The sequence below is a fragment of the Balaenoptera physalus genome, assembly GCF_965194825.1.
Source record: "Balaenoptera physalus genome assembly, chromosome: 6".
NCBI lineage: Eukaryota > Metazoa > Chordata > Mammalia > Artiodactyla > Balaenopteridae > Balaenoptera > Balaenoptera physalus.
Window position 1 is genome coordinate 87,360,521 of NC_138885.1, and position 24,443 is coordinate 87,384,963.

Sequence of the window (24,443 nt, forward strand, 5' to 3'; positions counted from 1 at the left end):
AAAATAAATGTGGGAAAGGGGCACATGAATAGAGCTGGAGAAATGACTGTCATGAGGACTTAATGGGGTGGGGATTGGGAGCTAGCGAGGGGTTTCTTGGTTAAGGAACCAAGATCAGGAAAGGGGTAGAATTTATGTTAAAAGTCAAGACTGGGGGAAATGAAAGAAAACAAGTAAAGGAGACAGTCAAAATGATTTCTCTCTATTTAAACAATGATTAAAAGGCTGACTTTTTTATAACCTGCTGGTTAACAAAAGGTTGATTCTTTTAGCTGATGCAAACATTTTTAGGCCTCTCGCAAAATTACAGAGGGAGGGCTTCTAAAGAATAGACATATTAGTAAAAGGAGGGAAATTTAAATCTACTTCATCCTAAACACATCACCATTCCCCCTCCTCCCACTACCCCCCCAAAAAAAATCCTGATCTCCCATACAAACCTCATGTATCTTTAAAATATTCCTCTATTTATGGATTTATTTTTTTCAGATTACAGCAATGTATACATTTTATATTCATTCTTTCTTTTGGAGAGCCCGTACCAATATCTCAAAGCTCAATCCGACCAACGCCTGTTGTCAGTTCTCAGATATTTGGTTATACTTGTGCACGCAAAACAAGGTGGTCTTTAAGAGCACAGACTCTGGAGTCAGCATCTCTGGGATTTTAACCCCAGCAATCCCACTTAGTAGCTGTATAAACTTGAGCATGTTATTTAAGCTCTCTGTGCCTCAGTTTCTTCATCTGGAAAAATGGAAGTTTCATCTAACTCATAGGTTTGTTTGGGCTAAATGGGTTAAGCCATGGGTAGTGCTTAACACTGAGCATGGAACACATGTGGTGCTCGGTAAACTTAGCTATTTTCATTCTTACTCTTACAACGTAAACAAGGATAATTTCCTTCGGCTTGGTGCTCTTTCCCTCACATCCTCTCGGATTTGATACTCACAGGGTTAGAATGCAGCACGGTGAAGAACTCTGGGCTGATGAGGAACTTCACGGGGGGAGACTGTAACAGCAACGTGAGCCTGGATCTGGAGGTAGAGTGGGGCGGGACGTTCTCCCGTCGGAAATCTAGACGGGGCAGACCACAGAGGCTTTCAGGGAGGTCTCTGCACGTGCTAGAAACATCTACTCACTTCCGTCTATATTTTAAAACAACACCTATATCGTTTGTTATTATTTTAATCCCCCACTTTTTTCTTTTCTGTAAATTCATGCATAAAACCCAATTGCTCTCCATCACATTCAAATGGAATTCAATAATATTTCTAGTCATATTAACATTTTTAAAAATAAATTTATTTTTGGCTGCATTGGGTTTTTGTTGCTGCGGGCTTTCTCAAGTTGTGGCGAGCGGGGGCTACTCTTTGTTGCGGTGCACAGGCTTCTCATTGCGGTGGCTTCTCTTGTTGTGGAGCACTGACTCTAGGCACACGGGCTTCAGTAGTTGTGGCACACGGGCTCAGCAGTTGTGGCTCGTGGGCTCTAGAGTGCAGGCTCAGTAGGTATGGCACACAGGCTTAGTTGCTCCGTAGCATGTGAGATCTTCCCAGACCAGGGCTCGAACCTGTGTCCCTTGCATTGGCTGGCGGATTCTTAACCACTGTGCCAACAGGCAAGTCCCCACTATTAATATTTTAATGCAGCCTTAGATTTTACAAGTAATCAGATTCCATCTTTTTCTACTATCCCACAGATCCAGAGATTAAAGAATTTATATCCTGTTTGGTTTTGTGATTCTTAGTACTAATAAAAAGCTGAGGATTAGAAGAGGTGTCTGGTGAGTTCGACTTTTTGAGTTGAATTACCTGGTCTTAATGAAGATCAAAAGTCCTTTTAAAGAAAGCTTCATTTCTTGGAGATCCTTACTTACTTGTTTCCTATTTTTGCGAGATTACAAAACAAACCAACCCAAAGGCTCTTACCTGCACTGGCTTGGTGAAAGTCGGCTTCCTCCCCTGCCCCATCAATCGCATTGCTATTTTCCTCAGGCCTCTCGTTAGTCATGGTTCTGCGGATACTCTGGTATCTAAAATCAGGAGCCTAGAGTTACAACACAGCAGCCTCTAAAACACGGGGCTCAACTGCTCCCAAGAGCCCAGAATTTTTCACCACCTTCCCAGCCTTGACCATTTCCTCCCCAAACCCCCATCCCCTGACCTTCTGGGCCATCTGTTAAGTAAATCCATTGGATTTAATTTCTTCTGTCCATAGTCTGTGGAACATTTTCTTAACAAATAAATAAAACTTTAAAAAACATTGTGGCCTTTAACCAAAGAAAACTAAATTCCTATATTGTTAAAGAAAAGAACAACTTGTGTTCCATAGCAATTAGTTTTTGGAAAAGAAGGACAGATTTTTAAAAGCTTAGATAACTAATAAAGATGCATTACGAACCAAGATTCTAGATATTTAAAAAGCTATCTGGCTTCAAATGACAAGTGTATATGCTCTGTTTTACTAAAAATCAATGCCTTGGGTTGACTAAAGGGGTCATCATTACTTATTTCCTCTCTAGTTTCTAAGCAAGCTGTGGCTGTGTGTGCGCTTATTCATTTTTAACCAAGAGACATTCAATGAAGTCTATGAATCGAGAGAAGCGACAGCTCCACCTTCATGACAGGACACCCAGAGATGAAAGAGGCCACCGTGTTTTCCATTTTGCACTGTGTAAACATCAGCCCAACCACAGGACCGCCCACGCTCACCGCCGGTTCAGCTGTTCCATCTGCTGTATGGAGTTGGACCTCTGCAGCACCTGCGGGGCAGGGGGAGCTGTGGGCCGCTGCCAAGTCGTGGTTCTGTTTACGTGATCCACGTAGAAGATCCTGCCGTGGCTGTCAATGCGTGCCTCCCAGTCTAAACAGCAGCAGTGCACGGAGAGGGATTAGGAGGAGCGGCTGAAGCCATTAATGTGGCTCATCAAGCAGCACATGTTTTCTCCCTGACGTGCTATACTTTGGGGCTAATAACATACACCTGGCTGCATAATCCAGCACCTCCCCCCAAGTCCACTCCAGAATCTGTTTGACCAGTTAGTAAAACAGCTCCTGTGTGCATAACCAACCCCTTAAAGAATCCCTGAATGTAGGGGATCCTCCCAGATCCGCCCAACATGCTCATCCTTCACGTATGAGCGCCAGTGTTTAAAAATTACTAGTTGGTATCATAATACTTTAGGTATTCACATCAAAATTGGTACTGATGTTTATTTTCACCAAAACTTGATTTTTCTGTTTTTTTTTTCCAACTTAGATGAAAGACTCACAGCTGGAAATTTCCACGTGTATATTTACACACAATTTTAGTAGATGTAGTCTTCGGAAGAAAGGAGTGCTAGCTTAGTCATCAAACAGTATCATTATCTACAAACTTCCATTTACACTTTCCCAAAGAGGAATACATTTTCAGAGCAAGGTTCATGACTGTCTCCAACCTCAAATAAATACAATGTTTTAAAAGATTATTTAATTTTATGTTTAAGCAATCTCATGAAATGTGTTAGTCTTTGTCAACAAATATGTAAGAGCATGTTCAGTAAAAACAGCAAGCAGAGTAGTCTTCAGGGCCAGCCAGCCCACCTCTGTGAATCCTCTAAAAGGCCATTCCCCTATAAAAATAAGCAGAGCGTGAGCTGATCTTTACAAAAGGCAACAATTTTTAAATTGATTGCAATTGGGAAGGGTAATTTATATAGGAACATATGAAAACAGCAGAGATCTATTCTTCAACCAGGAAAGTTCTTTATACATTGCTATTTCTATGACAAATATGTTTTGAAATTAATAAGCACCTTTCTCTTGAGCAGCTCTGTTAATTTCAAAACTCTCCATGTGATCACACAGCTTATCAGCAGACACCATGGGTCTAATCCTAGAGACCAGGATGAAAGCATGTTTGCTCCTGACCAGCTACGGCATTTACTCTGGAGGTGAACAGAACAAGTATTCCAACAAAGTCCTTAGGATTGCAAAAACCTGCACGGTAGATCCCAGCCAGCACCAGAAGACCACTGAAGACTGCCTCAGCTGGGAGTGGAAAGATTTCTTTTTGTTGATTTCAGCCGATCATAATTTATGACACATGGCAAGGGAAAGAAAAATTTTCCGTGAGGAAAAGCACCACACAGACAACAAATAACTCCGTGTCACTCATGCTCCAAGGTAACACGGACTCACAATAAAGCAGGCTGCCAAGAATGAATTATTCGGGCACAGCGACAATCCCATCAGTAGGACGTTTCCAAAAGACCTCCTGCTCAGCCTGCCTACGCTGACAAACAGTAAGTACATAAAGGCATTTTCAGGAACCATCTTCTAAAACCTCTGATCCATTCCATTGTTTTGCTCTGCTCCTCGCATACTTTCCCATCTCAAGGATTCTGAGAACAAGTATTCCCACTGCATTCCTCTCTCATTAGAGCCAGGATGATTCAAGCACATACTATATGTCAAATCAAATGCACATGGAAACAAATGACCATTCCTTCCCCCCAAGAATGTTTACAGTAGCTTCCAATTTTTTAAAAAAATGTAGGATAGGTCAATTAGGGATAAAAACAGAACAGAAACCAACTAAAGGAAGCAGAGAAAGAGAGATTCTGCCAAGCTCCCAAGATAAGGTTGTCACTACAACTTGGCTCTAAGTTTTCTGGCAGTTACAGCAGAAAAGAAAACACACTGTTGCAAACTTTCCATTCTCTGACAAAAGAATATTAAAAAAGTATCTTCAAAGATGGAACTTTTTCCTTGAATAAACTATACAAGAATTTACCCCAAGAAATGTGACCTGTATGTGGGCCACATGGGTAGGAAAATGGAGGAGGGGGTATCTCCAAATATATTCGCCACTGTGCCTTGCACATAGCATGTAATGAATGAACAAATAATTTAAATAACGTAAAGCTATTAAAAAATGATTCTTGTTATGGTTAGCGGGGGGTCGGGGGGGAGGGATAAACTGGAAGATTGGGATTGACATCAACACACTACTATATATAAAATAGATAACTAATAAGGACCTGCTGTATAGCACAGGGAACTCTACTCAATACTCTGTAATGGGAAAAGAATCTAAAAAGAGTGGATATATGTATATGTATAACTGATTCACTTTGTTGTACACTTAAAACTAACCCAACATTGTAAATCAACTATACTCCAATAAAAATTTTAAAAAATGATGTTGTATTCACTTTCCACAAAGGCCAGGAATAACCTTAATTTGTATTTCAATAAAGACATTTCTATGCAATGGGAAAAACAAGAAAACAAGGTCCAAAAATTTGCTAAGAATATGGGATGTTGGATGCACTTTGACTCTCCCTATCAAATATCATATCTTTAAATTGAGGTTGTTACTTAAGTCCCCATAAAGAGAAATGCTATACTGCTGGTTTCAAGTGGACAGTTGGCATTGAACTGGGAAAGACTGTTATGCTATTGGCTTATTCGTGAACTACATATCTACTCTTACCCAAGCGGTCAATACCCTTCCATCCAGGCAAGACAGCAGAGGTCCCTGTAGGAAGGTCAGTCCTCTATCATTATCTATTCGCGGGGATGGGGGTATGGCTGCTTTAATATCTTATAAGTATTTACGTGAGGCCTGGTTTGTTCTTGGTTAAGAAAGCATATGAGAACACATGGCCTGGTATCAGTTTCTTTCACAGACAATGCTAAAATCACACAGGCAGGGTTAGAAGACTAGGATCTTGGCATTTACTTCCCTGTCTTGCCATACTGTAAACTGGGGTACATAATCAGTGTGCAGTGAGACTGAGAGCACTGTGTTTTGTGTGTGTGTGTGTGTGTGTGTGTGTGTGTGTGTGTGTGTGTGTGTGCATGTGTGTGTGTGTGTAATGCACTAGATTAGCAAGTAGAAGGCCTGTATCTGGCCATGGCTTTGTCATACCTTTGCTACATGACCTTCAACAAATTACTACACCTCTATGGCCCACAGTTTCTTTACCTAAAAAATGAGAAGACAGAGGTAAACATTGCTAACTAAGGTCGCTTTCAGTTCTAAAATAACATGAATCTGCAATGACACCCATTTTATCACATTACGTTCAGGAAGGACCTAGCAACATCTTATGTCTAGACCAGAATTTCCAAAATAGATTCTAAGTTAATTAAGCCTTTGGGGCCAGGGGCTCTGGGGTCCTGAGGAGTAGGGCTGCTGAACCACCTGCCAACCCCACTTTAAACACTGCAGCTCCAACATTATCTGTTGTGCATATTAGTCTTCCACATAAGATTTCACTTCCATAAAGAGCTTCACAGCAATGATAAAGTTTGAAAACTGTTATCTAGAGAATGTTTCTCAAGGCGTGGGATTCTGACAGTATGTGTCAGAATCACTGCGAGGATCAATCAAAATGCAGATGCCAAGGACACGCCCCAGCTCTTCAAAATCAGACTATCTGAAGCCAGGACTCAGTTATCTACACTTTGAACAAACTTCCCAGGTGATTCCTAGACACACTAAAATTTAAGGAACACCGACGTAAATTAACAAGAACTTAAAACAGCAGCTAACTTACGGGACAAACCCATGGAGCGAATGCTGGATTTCTTAGAGGTCACGAAGTGTGGGCTCGCAAGAAACTAAATTTCAGCCTCAATACCCCAAACTGAAATCCAGGAGCAAGTGGACACTTAAAAGACACCCTGAGATTCAAATATAATAGCCCTTTAATGTGCTTCCTTGAGCACAGGGTTATTTGCAGGGTGAGGGCCGACCTTCCCAGTCATCTGGCACTCCACCCTGCAACTTGGTGCTTGTGTGCCAAACTTCACCCTTCCCTGCTCAGGCCCAGCTGGGGCCAGAGGGCAGCAACAGTTGCTAGGTCTGGGGCAGGTGGTTGAGAATCGTTCCTGGGAAGGTGAGGAGGCAGTGCATGCTGGGAGATAAGTATCTAAGGCCCCACTATGTGCTCCATTGTTTCGCCAGCCTTCGTTTACCAAATTTAAAAATAAAGTTATTAAGAATTTCAAGATGATGACATTCTGAGTGTGGGGTTTCGTGCAACTGTACTATTGATGTGGTATTATTGTCTTCTGTTCTGGGGTAAAGTGTAGATATAGCACAAATATGTATGATGCCAAGATCAGTGGATCATGTGGGTTATTTCAGAGTCATTTTTTAAAAAACAGTTAAGGACATTAAGCAAGAAATAGGTATATAAATAAGCAGGGAAAAGATCTGGAAGGTTACACGGCAGTTTTAAGTGGTTTCCCTTGAGTTTGATTATTGAGTAATTAATATTTTCTTTTGGCTTATCTGTACTTTATAATGGCTCTAAAATAAACATGTATTGATTTTATAAGAAGAAAAAATAAATTATAATAATTTTTATTAAAAAAAATATATAATAGCCCCCTTTAAATAGCTGGACATTAAGGGTAGGTCAGAGAGTTAGCATGAAAATCTACGCCAAGCCACTGTCACAGCATTAATCCCAGATGCAGGGAGGCAGAGCCGGGCAGGTCTTAGATATTTTCAACTTTTACAATCCATATATGTGGGCAGGGGTCATCCCTATGGCCCCTCTTCATCTCATCACTCTTCTTTCTCGCTCCTCTCAAACTGGACCTTGGTCTCCACCGGACCACCCAGGTGATTAGATGAAGACGTGAACACATCTCAGTGAGTGCTGAGACCGGGAAGAAGGTCAGTGTCTAGACAGGATGAATCACATATCAGGGGAAGCCAGCACTGAACTGTCTACTACGTAACTCAAAGCGGTGAGAGGACTGTGAGTAGGGAGCTGACCTGGTTGGAACTGGACTGAGGAAAATGAAGTACCTGAATATTGTGAAGTAAGTTTATAAACCCACTGTAAAAATTATAATAACCGTGGTATCCTCACCAAAATGGTGAGATGATGAAGTTACAATAAACTAAAGGTACTTTTAAGGAAAAAAGCTTTGTAATAGATGCCAGAAATCAGTGTTTAATGGATTATTTTTTTCTTATTTAAACACTCAAAGAAGTATGATACCATTTGTATAAAGTACGAAAGTAAGTTAAACTTGTCTATGCTCTGGGGAGTCAGGACAGTGGGTCCCCTTGCCCTTCAGGAGTGGGGGTTGGAGACTGGTAGCGGGGCACAAGGGGCCTCCCAGGGACCACAGATGTGGTGCTGATTGCCCAGGAGGGCACAGTTTGGGAGAATTCAGCAGGCTAAATGTGCTCTTTTCTGCATGTACATTATATTTGAATAAAAAGTTTTAAAAATCTCAAATAGCTGCATATTTTGGACCATAATATTCGATTTTTAAGGAAATAGCTTTTTTTTTCCATTTTTTAAAATTTATTTATTTATTTAGTTTTGGTTGTGTTGAGTCTTTGTTTCTGTGCAAGGGCTTTCTCTAGCTGCGGCAAGCGGGGGCCACTCTTCATCGCAGTGCGCGGGCCTCGCACTATCGCGGCCTGTCTTGTTGCGGAGCACAGGCTCCAGACGCGCAGGCTCAGCAGTTGTGGCTCACGGGCCTAATTGCTCCGCGGCACGTGGGATCTTCCCAGACCAGGGCTCGAACCCATGTCCCCTGCATTGGCAGGCAGATTCTCAACCACTGCGCCACCAGGGAAGCCCTAAGGAAGTAGCTTTTTAGATTAAAAGTGTGAATTTTTTTCTCCAAACTAACTTTTAGGTTCTAGAGAATAAGAGCCCCTAGCTTTAAACAGAGTAGAAATTCTATAAGATTAATTGTACTTTTCAGATTCATTACCTTCTTTTAAACCTTCATTTCAAAGGATGCTTTAATAACCAAAGTGCACAACCACAAAAAATGATAAACATCCCCCTGTGTTTTTCCAGAGTTACTCATTTGAACCCACTACATAAGTAATACACTAGTCCTAAAAATACGGCAATAAGCCTGGGATCCTATAAGAGTCCACTACGGACTGTTCATCCGGAATCTATTCCTATTCCTACCCTTTTGGGAGAAAAACACCTTTCAACAGTTTCCTGTTGTCTCCAGTGCAGCAATGGGTTAAGTCACAATTACACTGGAGCCAAAAAAGAAAAAAATAGAATAGTTTTTCAGAAGGGGGCTGAGCTGGCCATTTTTTTTTCACTTATCCTAATGTTAAAAAGACCAAGATTCATTATGCTGATGACATTTTAATGGGCTTCAGCCCTGAACAACCTCCAGCTGCCAGCCTATCAATCACCTCAGAATAAGATGCAGCAGGTTCTTAAGGCACTCAATTTAAGGCACTGCCCTTAAAACACAATATAATGCAGTTTCAGAGAAGCCCCCAAACCCTCTAATTTCAGGTGATGCTTGTGCCTAATAGATAACATACCAAAATATATCACCACTCTGCCACTAACCAAGCTTTCAAAACTTACATTCATCTACCTACACAACAATCCCTACCATTCTAATCTTAGATCATAGAGTAGAAAAAAATGTTTGAGACTCTGTCTCAACTTTTACTAGCATGGACTCTTAAACAAGTTACTTAATTTATCTGGGCTTCAATTTCTCCATCTATAAAGTGAAAGAATCAGATTATTTGATTTCTACCCATCAATCTATAAATTACGGATAAGACCTGCTTGACCTACTTCACAAAATTGTTACAAAGAATTTTTTTTAAAAAGCTAAAAATTCTTTGTAAACTGTGAAGCACTATACAAGTCTGAGGTATTATAGAAAATAATGTTAAAAGTATAATCCCTAACCTTAAAATAATTCAGCCAGGTCATTTAAGAGACAGGCCAATCTGCATACTCCAAGTAGATGCCCCTTAGCTGAGCCTCCTGAGAGACAATATGTGAACGCAGAATGCCACAGCTCTGAGTTAAGAGGCATGGCCAGAGACAGTAGCAGAGCTGCCCAGTGAGGCAAGGAAGGCAGAGAACTGGTTCGGGCAGGACACACAACTAGCACAGGCAGCCAAGTGATTAAATAGACTGTCAAAAGATGAGACCGACTGAGAACAGAAGAGGGCAAAGCAGTGTGAGGACAGAACACTAATCAGGTATGCTCAGACCATAATCTGTAATTGGTCCATGATAATGGAAATCCCCAAATCTGCAAGTTGCACAAGAGGGAACAACTCTTAAGAATTCCTCCCCCTTGCCGTTCATCAGTTACTCATTAAATTGGATATACTACTAAGGTGCTTTTTTTTCCTTTTGGATATATTAACTTATTAAAATGAACTGCCCATTGTTTATTTTTTTAAATCCTAAAATTTAGTATTATATCTGTGTAATGCAAATACCAGTGTTTAAACAAATGCATGGAAACAGCACAAATAGTGGTCATAATTTCAGCAGGAAAGTACCTGTCTTATTAAATACAATCTAGAGACCAAAACTGTGAATCCAACAAAATTCAGAGCAGTTGGATGTGGCCAGGAGGATGCCATTTATCCATACACTGATGCAATGCTATGCCTCCTGTCCAGGTGCCTGAAACTCTGATTACTTACTATTAATCCACATACTCATGTAAACAAAGCTCTCCCAGAATTCTCTCCTGGTGTTCCTAATTCATTTCTCTCCAATTATGTCTAAATATCACCCAGGAATACTTTTCTTTTCTGCCTCTAATATTTTCTCCAAGGGTAAACAGTAAGGAAGTTTTCCCCTCCACCTGCTTAAGATGACACAATGGTTAATTAATCTCTTGGATGATTTTTAAAAACTGCTTAAAATATATGTTTCCTATGAGTAACCACCCTCAGTTATCCAAATATATGAACAAGGGGAGGATCTGTGCACAACAGTATTTACAAATGATTAAGTCAATATTTTGCCAAATTATACAGAGCGCCATTCAGCTCTTTTGTCAGCACTCACCAAAACTAACCCCTCAGCATTTTAGCCCTTTAAATGCATACTGCCCCCGCTCTATGTCCCACCATTTTTAAAACACAGAGGGCCAAAAGCATCCACTTCTTGCCATGATCACATATAAGATGGGTGAATAGAGAAGGTGAATAAGAAGGAAAAGCAGTAAGGCAGAAAGATCTATTTTCCAATGTGTTCTTAAAAACAGTATTTACTGAGCTTGATCACTGTTCTTCAAAATGCTTTGCTCTCACAGAGTAATATTGCTTTAAGGGATTCTAGAAACTTAGAGTTTAAATTACATTCAGACTATGATTGGCCATGGGCATCACTCAGCTCTTGGAGTTCAGGTCGCATAACTTTCCCAGCATTCCTAGTCCTCACCCATCTCTCCTTTAAGTGCTATGTGTTTCTTGAAAGCAAAAAAAAAAAAAAAAAAAGAAGTATCTTTCAAATCTCCAGATAATCATCATGGTCCAGAAAATAGCAGACTAATTTCTGAAATTAATAACACTTCTCTGGATATCCCTAAGAAAAAAAACAGGACCCTGTAGTTAATGATTTAAAATGTTGTAAATGAATAAAAAGCAGTAATATTACCTAGAGCTAGGTTCTTCTAAGAGATTGTACCTATTTGTCTAATAATTGAAAATTCATACTGCCTTATGCAAACTTAAAATTTTTTCTATTATACGTCCTATTGTCCATAACATCTGGATCTCTTTTCCTTTAGAGTATTCACTTCCCCCAGCTACCCTTTCATTTGGTGGAACTGTGCCACAGGGGAGTCTTCTGCTAAGCACTTTCCAGACTGTATCTGCTAAGTCACGTGGCAGCTCCCAGAACCCTACTTCTGGGGGACGGGGCATCCATCCTTTAGGTCCCGTGGGTCCTGTCACCCTTGAACCCTTTGATCAAGGTGAGCCCTTTAGTTAGCAGGTCCTCACTTGGTGGGAGAGCCTCGTCCACCCTCTGGTACCGGCTAACATCCTGGCGCACTGAAGGCAGTGATCGCAATGGCTGGTGGCCGTTGGCTTGAGAACCTAGGATTAAAGGTAAACAGTTACCTGGGTATTGTTTTCCCCTTCAGTGTCAAAACAGCCTTTGGAAAAAAAAACACCTAACAAAAATCCTGGGGCCAGTCTCTTGTCTCTCTTTTGTCTCATTTCCCATATGAGGACCCAGAAACAACAGAAGAGAATGGGAGGTGGATGCTTAGTCAGAAGTGGGTCTTCCAGGGAGATGTCGGTCCGTGCCCATTCCTCCCCCTCCCCCACCTTGGCATCTGTCCTAGTTATGCACCAATGCTGTAGGGTCACACAATGACCGCAAGATAATGAAAAAAAACCAAAAAACAAAAAACGGTAGAGGAAGAAAAGAAGGGGATAGGTAGAAAAATAAGTTACAGAATAAGAAAATCATTTCTATTTCTGAGTCTATGCTACTTAGGCATGTGAAATTATACTCAGACTTTTTGATGCAGCTATAATAGAACAGTTTAAAGGGATCATTCTACTGAGCCACATTCATTGAGACATAAAACGAATTTTATGTGTAAATTTGCATCCTCAGACACTCAATCAGCTTGTTTTCAAGTGTCAGAATGCATCACCTAACTTAGTTGACATTTCTTATACTGCAGAAGGCAGTATAAAAATATGACATTTGATGCAAAGCACATATTAACCTTCTGTTTTGAAGCTTCATGCAATAAGGAGCGAGTTAAGATGTTCCTGAAAACCTCGCAGATAACACTAACGTAGATGCTTTCGGCCTGTTTGGTTTTGTATCTACAAACCCAGGTCCCGCCAGAGATTCACTATGTTTTTTCACACTGTCCAGACAAGAGGACTGAGCCCCAGGCTCACTGAATGTGCCAGCGCGCGGCACGCATCCCAGGCCTCCAGGCCTGTGTGGACCAGGGGTGCCCCCACCCACCGGGCCACCTTTCTAGGCAGAGCAGGGGCCCGCACTGATGCAGAGCCTTGAGGTGCATTATCTAAGTTTGAAGACTGTTATTTGACAGGCCTCTTATTCCACCAAAAGAAGATCCATAGGGAGGGCGGGAGGGAGACGCAAGAGGGAGGAGATATGGGGATATACGTATACGTACAGCTGATTCACTTTGTTATACAGCAGAAACTAACACAGCGTTGTAAAGCAATTATACCCCAATAAAGACGTTAAAAGAAAAAAAAAAGCTGTTGAACCCCAAGGAGAAGAATTCAGCTAATATTTGCCCTGCAGTACAATTTCCACTGAGGGACAAAAGCACAAGACTCCTCTCTGAGCGGGTACGCCTGAGCCACGAGCCACGTTGTCTTGTACATCCTACCTCCGGTGGCGCCCTCCTCCTGGGCAGCGGCCCCCTCACAAGCGCCTTGGGCATGCCCCGCGTCACGCTCTTCTTGGGGCGGGCTCTCAGCAGCAGCGGCAGCTCCCTCCAGGCTCCCCCTCCGCTGCCAGACCTCGCCCGCCTCCTCCTGGTCAGGTGAAGTGGCCGATCCTGCCCCTGGCCCTTCCTCCTCTCCACTGGGCACCTGCACTACAGGTAGAGAACCAGGAGTGCATACGGGACCCTGTGACGCTTCAGCGGGGCCACTGCTGGTGGGCTCTGCTGCACAGGCTCCATCTTCCTCCTCCTGAGAAGAAAAGGCTGGGGTTTCGGGAAACCGCGCGCTCTCGAGCGACGAGCACCGCGTCTCCACCGAGGATAGCTGCGTGGTAACGCTCTCATTGCAGGAGCTGTCGGCCCCTTCCAGGTCACTCTCGCCCTCGGGCCTGGTGCTGGCCTCGCTCACGCTCTCTGTCCTGGCAGGGTCACTGGGTTCTGTTTCCGAGGACACCTGGGAAGGCTCAGACCCCTGATCAAGGGACTCCGTCTCACTGATGGCTCTCCGGCTTCCCCCTGACGCGTCAGAAGTGCCCGTGTCTGCCCCACTCGTGGGCTGATCTACCTCCTGAGAGCCACACGGTTCAGTGCTCCCCTGGTCAGTGCTTGGTTGAGGCTCTGGAGCATTCTCACTTTCGTCGGGGACCGGGCCTGAGGGTAAGGAGCTCTCCGCAAGCTCGGCAAGATTTTCTGGCTTATCCTCGAAGGAGGCAGCTTCATTGATGGAGCCTTCCTCGTTCTCCACTGCGTTGTCTTCTGCCTTTGTCTGAGATGTCAGGCTCCCATCATCAGTTCTTGATGCCCTGCTAAACATTATCAACCCTCCTTCCTCCTCCAAGGAGGATGGATAACCCAGGTCTTGCTGGAACTCGTGGTCTTCTTCATCTGAGTCGATGTGAAGCATTGCATTGAGTCTTGTGTCGGTGGGAAAACTACTCCTTAGTTTCGGAGAGGCTCCCATGGACCTTTCCGAACAAGTAGTTGCACCCGACCTGGAATGGCCATTGTGTTCAATAGCATCTAAATAATCATTGAGTGAATCCTGACGTCCTCTGGGAGGTGAGGTCCTTGAAGAAGTAGAGGTTAATTCTTCTGAGTCTATTTCCAGAGTAGAGCTAGTCCTGAAAGAATGCTTGGGGGTCCCATTAGCACTTTCCTCAGAAACTGGTCCATTGGAACAAACCGGGCTGTCATGATGGCCCCCTGGCATGTCCTCCTCATCAGAAGGGCTTCCTAGGTCTCCATTCACAGTATTGACTCCAAGTATTGTGCCAACAGCTTCTGGAGAAGCATCTGAAGGAGAAAACAGCATTTATAAAAACAAAGTAGTAATAATGAATGAACTTTTAATGTCCTATTCCTTTGCCACCAATCAGTTCAAAGAATTCAGTCATCCCACTGAGGTCTCTTTACAGTATCACCAACTTGCTAAGAGTTACTATTCACTACTAAACGAGTACATATATTGCTGGTCAGTTTGACATATGAGGTTTACATGTTCACTACTGCCGGAAATTCCACATCCCAGTTTCCAAATGCAGGTAAAACCTAAGAGAGATTTTTTGATAAACAGGCTTTTAAATCTGCTTGGAAAACTTCAGCAGGTAATCATTTGATAGCTATTTTATGTTCAGAACAGGATACAAACAATTCTGTTCAAATGTAAACTGACAACAGAGTAAGATTTAACAAGTTTTTCCTAGAGCAATATATTTATACAGGTATCTCACCTTCATGCACAGAAGATGTGACCTCCACTCTGAACTGGAGGTACCCACTCACATGGTCAGCTGGGAGCCTTCTGCCGAGGTTGTAGCTGAGCATCTGATCACTGCAAGAGGAGAAATGGTTCTTTCATCCTTACTACTCTGGTGTCAGCCTTCATCTTCTTCCCATAGGCCACCCCCTAAACCCCACATATTTCTCTTGAAACTTTCACACTCACAAGAAAATAAAAGGTCAAAGGCATGTTAAGAGTCAGTGTAATTTTGTTCATTTGTACAAATGAATACTTATAAACCCAGGGATAAAAGGGAATCTTGTCACAAGGAAAAGTATCAGTAAAGGCTGAAAATGCAATACTGTACAATATTGTTATGATTTTTTTAAAGGGCACTTATTTGCTCTCTCACTGTTAAGAGTGACCAGAGAAAGGGCATTTTAAAACCCATCAAGGAGCTGAGAAAGGCCTAAAATTTTGGGTGTTTTCTGACTCAAGTGTAAATGTATAGAAGGTCTGGTTCCTTAGCATTTAGCATGATAGGAGTTAGGTTCTAAAAAGACAGGCACAGGGAATTCCCTGGTGGTCCAGTGGTTAGGAATCCGTGCTTCTACTGCAGGGTACACAGGTTCCATCCCTGGTTGGGGAACTAAGATCCCGCATCCTGCATGCTGCACGGCCGGCCAAGCAAAAGAAAAAAAACAAAAGAGAGAGAGAGGCGCACAGGTAAGGGTTATCACATGGAGGGCACAGTGCTGCTGTATCCTGAAGAACAGGAGCTGGGAGTTAGGAGAGAGCAGCGTGAGAACAGGCCGGGCTCTGACAGCTGCTCCAGCTGTGTGAGAGGCAGGGGGCTGCTGCACCTCCCCTTCTTCACCTGTAAAGTAAGGGGCTCACTGTTGGCCCTCACTATTGGGGAGCCTATCACTGATACTCCAGGCAGCTTGTGAGAGCCATACTGATGGGACAGTTGGAGAACTGCACTAACTGTCGGAGTCTCGCTGCCACACTTGGAGGTGCGCTGGAGGGGACCACAACTGGGCCCAGCTCCTGCCCCACCTTGGCCCCAGGCTCAGGCTACCAGCCTCCTCGAGGACGGAGTGGTTGATCTTTTTCAATTCCGTGTTTATTTATCAAAGTCAAATACAATCACATCATTTCTCTGTATGCAAGCAACTTCCGTTCAGAATCTGATTTTTTCTTAATTAAGGAAAATAATCAGAGGGATAGTACCAAATCACACTATCTCTGCTCTCACACTGCCCTCTAATGGCAACTTCAGGAGGAAAACACAAGGCCTCTACCTAATAATTGCACCACTGTACACTTCAGAGCCTCTGGTCAGCTGCTGATTATTAATCTCCGTAACTATTTTGCTTGTTCTTCTCTACCTCCTCAGTACAATTATAAATAGATGTTATCTGGGATTTTTCATTAGCGTGTACACATTTACATGCTAGTGTAAAATCCCAGTTCAGCTCTTATGAATTTCTTTGAGTTCATAGCAAGATTTTCTTAAAACAATAAGATCATTTCCTTTACTTCTTTCCTTTTCTTCCCTAGAAATGTTGTAATAATTTTTTGATTGATGCTTTTAAAAAGCTTTGTTTCCCCCAATTGAGTGCTTACACTCATGCATCATCTCCTTCAATCTTCCCTGTGAGGCAGGTGGTGGCCCTGTTTTCTAAGGCATAGGGAGGGTAAGTAACTTGCCCAAGGCCAGGCAACAATTAAGTGACAGAACCAGGATTAGAACACAGATGCATCTGACACAGAAGCCCCTGCTCTGCAGTCCCCAGATCAGATCTCATTTTATGCACACTTTCAGTGATTCTTGGCTGCTTTCAGTAACATGCATTTTAATGATATTTACTCATGGCTCTTCTCAATGCAATCATTATCATAATGTTTTGTCTACTTAATCTGGTATTTAAAAAAAATTTTTTCTGTAAAGGGATATATTGGCATTTTTAACGATGAGACATTACAGGTATGTTAAATGTTTTTACATTAGAGTGTTTGAATAATTCTATAATGACAGCAGGGATGTCTTTTTCTCTTACCACTGTCTTCCAGCATTTAGACAGTGCCTGACATGCAGAGATGCTCCACCTTTGTCCACTAACGCATGAACCCAGCAGCGAACTACTGGGACCTACTCTCAACATTACGGTTCCTCACCCACGTCTCTGGACATTCAGTCCTGGAATAATAAAAATCTTCATTTCTTTGTTAAAATTAAATTGACTCTCCTCTCCTCCTCTTTGGCCAATAAAAGTAAAGTGCTGGTGTTGATGATGAAAACTTATAAAAGTGATGGATTTTAGCTAGGAAGTAAATGTTCAGTAGGGATTCTAAGAATCCTTTTGCTCACTATCATATCCCAAATACCCAACACAGTACTTAACATTTAGTAGACACTATATGTATACACACCCACACATTTGTTGAATAAATTTAACAAATGAGACTCTTTACTTGGAAAAAAGAATTTTAACAGGTGTTAGTGCTATTTTTTACCCAAACTGACAAGATACTCAACTCAACTATTCAATCTATCAGTACAGGAAAGCCTCCCTATTTGGAGATTCCAAGTCAAGGGGGTTTCATCCTTGTTGAGTGCCTGTCAAGGGATTCACCTCTTTCTTGTTCTTACTCAGTCTCATCTGATTCATCCTGCCTCTTGCCATGATAGATAATTGTGTACCCTATATTATATATTATTATGATATATAATTACAAAGAATAAGTGCCAAAGAACTCTCACTGTCTGACTGAGACATTCTCTCACTAGTGTAATCACAGCAAATGACAAAGCATGGGAAAGTGATGTGCCTTTTGGACAGAATGCAAGCCACTCTCTGAAAAATGTCACATTCAAACCAATGCTCTTAAAATAGGTAATGAGTAAGGACTTCTAGCTCATCCTATAAAACCTCACCGTGTAAAACCTCAGCTACTTCAGAGAGTTGCAGTCTACAAAACACATACAAAAACTCAGTATTTTTCAAGATGTATCAATTACTTGATAGAAAGTAATAATCAGATCAAAAATATATTTAGATGCTAATAGCCAATACACTAATATGTAGTATCATATTTATTTAATAAAGCAAATCCCTAAGTATCAGGCAATGCTTTTAATATACTTATGTAGAAACATTTCATAATTCTGATATTTTACGAATTCATGCTGGACTTCCTTCCAGTACATATGGAATCTATGACAGGCAGTACTCTATGTGTCCAGTTCTTTAAAAGACTGAATGAAAAGCCAGCAAGTTAACAGGAGTTTCAAGCACTGATAAGGTTTTATTTTTCCTTGATCATTCTTACTGGTATACATAAATTGACACTCTGCCAAGGGTCACAGATATTATATAAATTATATGATTATACTTATATAAACTAAATTCTAGGTATATTTCCAATGAGAGTTAATTCTCACTCTTCATAATTTTTCATTTTCTATCAATCCTAAAAATAATTTTTTAAAACTTCCCGAAGAATATTATCTCTACTAGAAGCAATAATTGCTATCCTTAAAAATAACTGTGGGGCTTCCCTGGTGGTGCAGTGGTTAAGAATCCACCTGCCAATGCAGGGGACACGGGTTCGAGCCCTGGTCTGGGAAGATCCCACATGCCACGGAGCAACTAGGCCCGTGAGCCACAATGACTGAGCCTGCGCGTCTGGAGCCTGTGCTCCGCAACAAGAGAGGCCGCGATAGTGAGAGGCCCGCGCACCGCGATGAAGAGCGGCCCCCACTTGCTGCAACTAGAGAAAGCCCTCGCACAGAAACGAAGACCCAACACAGCCAAAAATAAATAAATAAATTAATTTTTAAAAAAATAACTGTGATTTCCCAGTTTTATCAAATTAAACCAGGCTGCTAGAATTTCAGCATATTTCTACTTCATGTGGTCTGGCTCAACCATTGCCTCTGATGGCCAGAGAATGAGAATCTATTAGAATCTCTTAATTTCAGGTTTTGAAGGGGTCTTAGAGATCATCGGTCTAAAGACTTTATTTTTCAGATGAGGAAAGTAATGCCTGAAAAAATTGTGACCTGCAGAATCGAACAGTTAATTAGCTGCAAGGTGAACAGGAATGAGTAACCTTCCTCAGTTAGCTAGTACTACATCACTGCCAGTCCTTGAAGTGTTGCAGAGAAGCTGGGATTCTGGAGCTGACCGACCTGCTCAAATCCCAGCTCCACCCCTGGCTTGCCAGCCTCAGATTTCTCATGTCCAACATGGGTATAATCACATTATTCACCTCTCAGAGCTGTTGAGAAGATGACTTGAGCTAATGAGTGTAATTTACTTAGCTCCTGACACAGAATAGGGTCTCATCATCTTTTTTGTTTACTTTGGTTTACTACGGCTGCTACCACTACTACAACTACTGTTATCACTGATACTGCTGCTACTACCACTACTATTATCATATGTTCATAACGTTCTCCTAAAATGAAAAAGATGCCCCCCAGTGCCACCTGAGAGCACCAGTGTTACTGGGTTTGCTGGCACTTACCATGTGAAAATATATACACCATTTATAATAAGGGATGGAGGCACGTTACGATTTCTTAACTACTTGATTCACAGCTTACAAAAAGTTCACAGAAAGAAAACAGACATCAAATCACATTTTAAAATTCTCTCAACAAGTAATTTCTAGTTGTCTGAATGAACGTATATGTCTTAGAGCTCCACTATAATACCTTCTCAGAGTCTAGGCTTTGTTTTAAAGGGCCCTAAAATAAGGTGGTTTTGGTGTCTCAGGAATAACATATTCTCTGGATGGGGTTAATCAGGATCAGGAGGTGTCAACCTGACACTCAGATCTTGCTCTAGGGAGAGCTTTTTATAGCAAGATTTCAATATGCTCAAAAACAACTGAGCACTGTGACATTTGACACTGAAATGGTAATAATGGTAGGTACATCTTGGAAAAGATAGATAACCCCAAAAAGGTATATAATTAAAATAAAGTGCTTTCTGCCCTGCACATTTCAATGAGTATATGAGCACTTTCATTTTTAAAAGAATTATGTTACCACTTCTTATCAGTAAGAAAAGTCCTCGGACTTCAAAGTATCATTTCAGTTGCTTCAGTAGGAACTAATCCCAACAAGACCCCTACGTGTGAGGGCTGATTACCCGATGGCTTGCCGCTCCAAAAGCCTCTGGACTGGAATGGTTAGTTTCCCCAGAAAACGCTTGATGATAGGACGGCTCTTGGCAAATTTGTCTTTAATTTCAATTTCTAAGACATCAGTAAGGAGTGCAAAAAAGGAATATTTCTGAAAACAAAACATAACATGTTGAGTCAAAAAAAGAGATAAATATGAAATTATGTATATCAGTTTATTAGTATAGAAAATAGTATCTCTTAAATCCTAACGACACACAGAGTCCACATTGCTAGAAAAATCTGCAGCTATTGTCAATCCTTTATTCACTCAGAATCATTAACATTCACAAAGACTAAAAAGCAACAGCTAGGACCTGTATGACAAAGGAAGCCCCTTCAATCATCCAACTCTTCCTGTTCAACAGTTTTAGGAGACACTATCAAATATTAAACTATGCACAATACAATTTTAGTGCTCACTATATTTAACGCATTTTAATTCTTTAATACTTAATACCTTGTTATAGAGTGGCTTAGACTTAACTGATACATTTGATTAACAGCAATTTTAATTCCTGATCCCATGGTATTTTTGAAGTTGCACACCACAGGTTAAAATACTCCTTCACTTAGTGGTTAAAGTAGGAACATCTAAAGGATATTATGGTTTCCCTGGTTTATATTAAAATAAAACAATGCTTAAATGCAAGTTACTTAATTTAAAAGGCACACAGGGACATTTCTTCTGGGACAGAAAAATAAAAGTATGAGGTTAAGATAAGATGTGTTGTTTTAAGAATGCCATTGGAGAAAACTGGATTGGATATTAATAAGGATATAAAATAAAAATAAAGAGCTTTACTCATTTACAAAGACTTTCACATATATTACAAAGATAAAATTTTCTTTTTAATGATGAGGCTTTCAGGAAAAGTAAGTGATGGAGCCAGGAATCTAACCTGAACCATTTCTCTCCTCCCCTGGCAGTATCCAGGCAACCACAGTGATGTGAATAGTGCCAGCCAGCTTTACACTTAGGGGTCACGAAATTTATTTAGTCATAACAATTTAATTTCACCAAAGGGCCGTAAAGTTTAGTCATCTTCTTAATGGAAAAAGCACTTGCTTAGAATAAGAGAGCAGAGTTTAAGCACTACTAGCCTCTGAATAGCTAGTTACATAAACATTTTAAGCTTCTGTTTCTTAATCACACAAATGGAGAGATGATAATCTCATCCCTTACACCCCCCTTATCAGGCTTGTACTGGTAACATGGTTAAAAACTTTGTAAATATTAAATGTTAGGGAAATAAAGTTACTACCCAAAGCAATCTACAGATTCAATGCAATCCTGATCAAATTACCAATGGCATTTTTCATAGAACTAGAACAAAAATCTTAAAATTTGTATGGAGACACAAAAGACCCCGAATAGCCAAAGCAGTCTTGAGGGAAAAAGACGGAGCTGGAGGAATCAGATTCCCTGACTTCAGACTATACTACAAAGCTACAGTCATCAAGACAATATGGTACTGGCACAAAAACAGAAATATAGATCAATGGAACAAGATAGAAAGCCCAGAGATACACCCACGCACCTATGGTCAACTAATCTATGACAAAGGAGGCAAGGATATACAATGGAGAAAAGACAGTCTCTTCAATAAGTGGCGCTGGGAAAACTGGACAGCTACATGTAAAAGAATGAAATTAGAACACTCCCTAACACCATACACAAAAATAAACTCAAAATGGATTAGAGACCTAAATGTAAGACCGGACACTATAAAACTCTTAGAGGAAAACATAGGAAGAACACTCTTTGACATAAATCACAGCAAGATCTTTTTTGATCCACCTCCTAGAGTAACGGAAATAAAAACAAAAATAAACGAATGGGACCTAATGAAACTTCAAAGCTTTTGCACAGCAAAGGAAACCATAAACAAGACGAAAAGACAACCCTCAGAATGGGAGAAAATATTTGCAAACGAATCAACGGACAAAGGATTAATCTCCAAAATATATAAACAGCTCATTCAGCTCAATATTAAAGAAACAAACAACCCAATCCAAAAATGGGCAGAAGACCTTAATAGACGTTTCTCCAAAGAAGACATACAGATGGCCAAGAAGCACATGAAAAGATGCTCAACATCACTAATTATTAGAGAAATGCAAATCAAAACTACAATGAGGTATCACCTCACACCAGTTAGAATGGGCATCATCAGAAAATCTACAAACAACAAATGCTGGAGAGGGTGTGGAGAAAAGGGAACCCTCTTGCACTGTTGGTGGGAATGTAAATTGATACAGCCACTATGGAGAACAGTATGGAGGTTCCTTAAAAAACTAAAAATAGAATTACCATATGATCCAGCAATCCCACTACTGGGCATATACCCAGAGAAAACCGTAATTCAAAAAGACACATGCACCCCAATGTTCATTGCAGCACTATTTACAATAGCCAGGTCATGGAAGCGACCTAAATGCCCATCGACAGACGAATGGATAAAGAAGTTGTGGTACATATATACAATGGAATATTACTCAGCCATAAAAAGGAACGAAATTGAGTCATTTGTTGAGACGTGGATGGATCTAGAGACTGTCATATAGAGTGAAGTAAGTCAGAAAGAGAAAACCAAATATTGTATATTAACGCATGTATGTGGAACCTAGAAAAATGGTACAGATGAACCGGTTTACAGGGCAGACGTTGAGACACAGATGTAGAGAACAAACGTATGGACACCAAGGGGGGAAAGCCGCGGGGGGTGGGGATGGTGGTGTGCTGAATTGGGCAATTGAGATTGACATGTATACACTGATGTGTATAAAATTGATGACTAATAAGAACCTGCTGTATAAAAAAATAAATAAAATTAAATTAAAAAATTAAAAAAAAGAATGTTAGGGAAATAAAGTTATTGCTAGTATCATTACTATATCCACTATGTGCCTTCTAAGTGCTCATCTTGAGATAACGTTTTATGTCTTCTAGGCTTCTAATGTGTTAAATTAAGTGGTATGCCTTTAAGAGTTATTCACTATTTGGGGACAGTAAGTAGTTTTTCAAACCAGGAATAAGAAAACATGTAGTATTTATCCACTTAAATAACCATAAAAACTGCCCAGGAGAAACATCCTGCTTCACTGGCAAGTCTCAGATAGCCACATCTTTTCTCCGATTGGTTTTAGATCCCCTGAAGTATCTCCCTCTCCAATGAAATACTTGTTCAACATTGTTAGAACATATTATTGTCATTAAACATTTAGGGAGTGATTTAATTAATTGTGCAACTCCCATGCCAATACAGGTTTGTCTAGAAGCACTCATTAATGCTAGTATATGAAATGTGTCTTGGTTCCCTGAGAAATGGTGGGAGAACTCACACTTTGCTCCCTAGAAAAGAAGCAACGTCTCTGTTCATTCTTTGACTTTAAATAGTTCCAGTGGGAAAACCCTGGGCTTGATTTCACTGATATGATGCACTATGATGACTGGTAACATATTGTAACTGTGAGAGAGTCTGAAATACCATCAACACAATCTGCCTTGCCTCAGGATGACGACTCTTTGAATGGCTCATGTAAGTAACCAAAATCTATAATGGAAATCCAAAAACCATTTGCCAGGCAGTAAGGAGAGAAATTCCTTTAATCTGTACTGAGTATATGCTAGAACAAAATATCAAAATTTTAAATAAAAATGGGATCAGTATTATTGATTTTTCCTTCTGCCTCAGGCTGCCATATGGCTTGGCAAGGCACTGTTACTGATACTGCCCTTACAGAATTTTGATACTTTGTTCATCACGAATTTTTGCCTTGATTTTGATTTTTTTTTAAATATTGCATTGAAATATTAATTTTGATCATCGAGTCTTTTGGACCCTATAAATCATGCACCTGAAGGAAGTGCCTCACTTGATATACCCTAGACCCAGCCCTGGTTAGAAGGGAATATCTCATTTTCATTGTACCTTTTTCTAACAGAACCTCTAGACACCTCAACCATCTTGCCCACACCCATAAGCAGCTCAATGATACAGAGTCCAGTGGAAAGAGATGGAGTTGGCCAACTTCCTAACTGTCAAGTAGAAGGCCACTTACGATCATCTTACCTCTCGGTGCCAAACTGGATTTGTGGTGTTACTGATGATAGTAGACCTCCTCTCCTGCCCATGGTGGGCACAGGTGGGGAAACTGCTCTTCTTCCCTGGCTGAATCGACATCTTAAGATAAGGGTCAGGATTGAAGAACATCCCTTTCTTTAGCCCAACTGCCCGAAGATCTTTAAAGAAAGAAAGAGAGGAGGAAGCAGGGAGGGAAAGAGAGAGGGAGAAGAGAGGGACAGAAGGGGA

General features: G+C 41.0%; 1 protein-coding gene across 8 annotated transcripts in view; it reads right to left on the bottom strand.

Annotated features, from left to right (window-relative positions):
* HECW2 (HECT, C2 and WW domain containing E3 ubiquitin protein ligase 2) overlaps nt 1–24,443 on the bottom strand; it is a 415,090-nt gene that overhangs the window by 126,167 nt on the left and 264,480 nt on the right. For 4 of the 8 annotated variants that reach the window (XM_082466951.1, XM_082466949.1, XM_082466950.1 and 1 more), the window contains 8 exons: nt 24,204–24,373; nt 20,097–20,239; nt 14,942–15,042; nt 13,154–14,504; nt 11,767–11,864; nt 2,712–2,862; nt 1,929–2,032; nt 950–1,074 (listed from right to left, as the gene is read on the bottom strand). In XM_082466951.1, the coding sequence (XP_082323077.1) occupies nt 950–1,074; nt 1,929–2,032; nt 2,712–2,862; nt 11,767–11,864; nt 13,154–14,504; nt 14,942–15,042; nt 20,097–20,239; nt 24,204–24,373 (2,243 nt within the window). Of the gene's footprint in view, nt 1–949; nt 1,075–1,928; nt 2,033–2,711; nt 2,863–11,766; nt 11,865–13,153; nt 14,505–14,941; nt 15,043–20,096; nt 20,240–24,203; nt 24,374–24,443 lie in introns of those variants that run through there. The other 4 variants (XM_082466948.1, XM_082466946.1, XM_082466947.1 and 1 more) reach the window with 3 other exon arrangements.